The sequence below is a fragment of the Fragaria vesca genome, linkage group LG6 (genome assembly GCF_000184155.1).
Source record: "Fragaria vesca subsp. vesca linkage group LG6, FraVesHawaii_1.0, whole genome shotgun sequence".
NCBI classification, from domain to species: Eukaryota; Viridiplantae; Streptophyta; class Magnoliopsida; order Rosales; family Rosaceae; genus Fragaria; species Fragaria vesca.
Window position 1 is genome coordinate 34,844,202 of NC_020496.1, and position 713 is coordinate 34,844,914.

The 713-nt window shown below is 39.6% G+C and overlaps 1 protein-coding gene across 1 annotated transcript in view; it reads left to right on the plus strand.

The window, feature by feature from the left end:
• Positions 1 to 713, plus strand: part of LOC101310827 (ethylene-insensitive protein 2-like) — a 6,540-nt gene that overhangs the window by 962 nt on the left and 4,865 nt on the right. Inside the window, exons 2-4 of the mRNA XM_004306198.1 lie at positions 159 to 245; positions 337 to 447; positions 531 to 702. Of these exons, the coding sequence (XP_004306246.1) occupies positions 159 to 245; positions 337 to 447; positions 531 to 702 (370 nt within the window). The remainder of the gene's footprint in view (positions 1 to 158; positions 246 to 336; positions 448 to 530; positions 703 to 713) is intronic.

Sequence of the window (713 nt, forward strand, 5' to 3'; positions counted from 1 at the left end):
TCTCTCTCTCTCACTCACTCTCTCTCTCTCTCTCTCTCTCTCTCTCTCACACACACACACACACACACATTGTAGACAGACACTTCTACACACGATCCTTGTTAGCTGGCAAAGTTTTTAACACTTCATTTTCTTCTTAATTTTAATTATGCCTGTAGATTTGTAGTGAAGAGTATGACAAGGCTACATGCATATTCTTAGGCGTACAAACAGAGATGTCGGTGATTTTGTTGGACCTTACCATGGTAATTTCTCTTTCCTCGTCAGTGATTATCGGTAGTATCATTGCTGAAACAAAGTTGTATACTCGTGTTTTATGGTTGCTCTGTTTTTTAGATCCTCGGTATCGCACATGGACTTAATCTTCTGTTTGGGTGGGACTTGTTCACTTGTGTGTTTTTGACTGCTGCTAATGCTGTTTTATACCCTCTTTTTTCCACCCTCCTGGTAAGTATCAGAACTTGCTTTCTTGTTTTACATTACGATTGTTTGCATTATTCGTTACAAAATAATTAACTCTCCTATTGCAGGACACTTGCAAGGCGAAATTCCTATGTGTGTGCATATACGTTGCAGGATTCATACTGCTTTCCTTTGTTCTTGGAGTATTCATCAGTCAACCGCAAATGCCACTTTCCATGACTGGGATGCTAACAAAATTGAGTGGGGAAAGTGCTTTTTCACTGATCGAGTCTTCTTGGAGCTAGTATTAT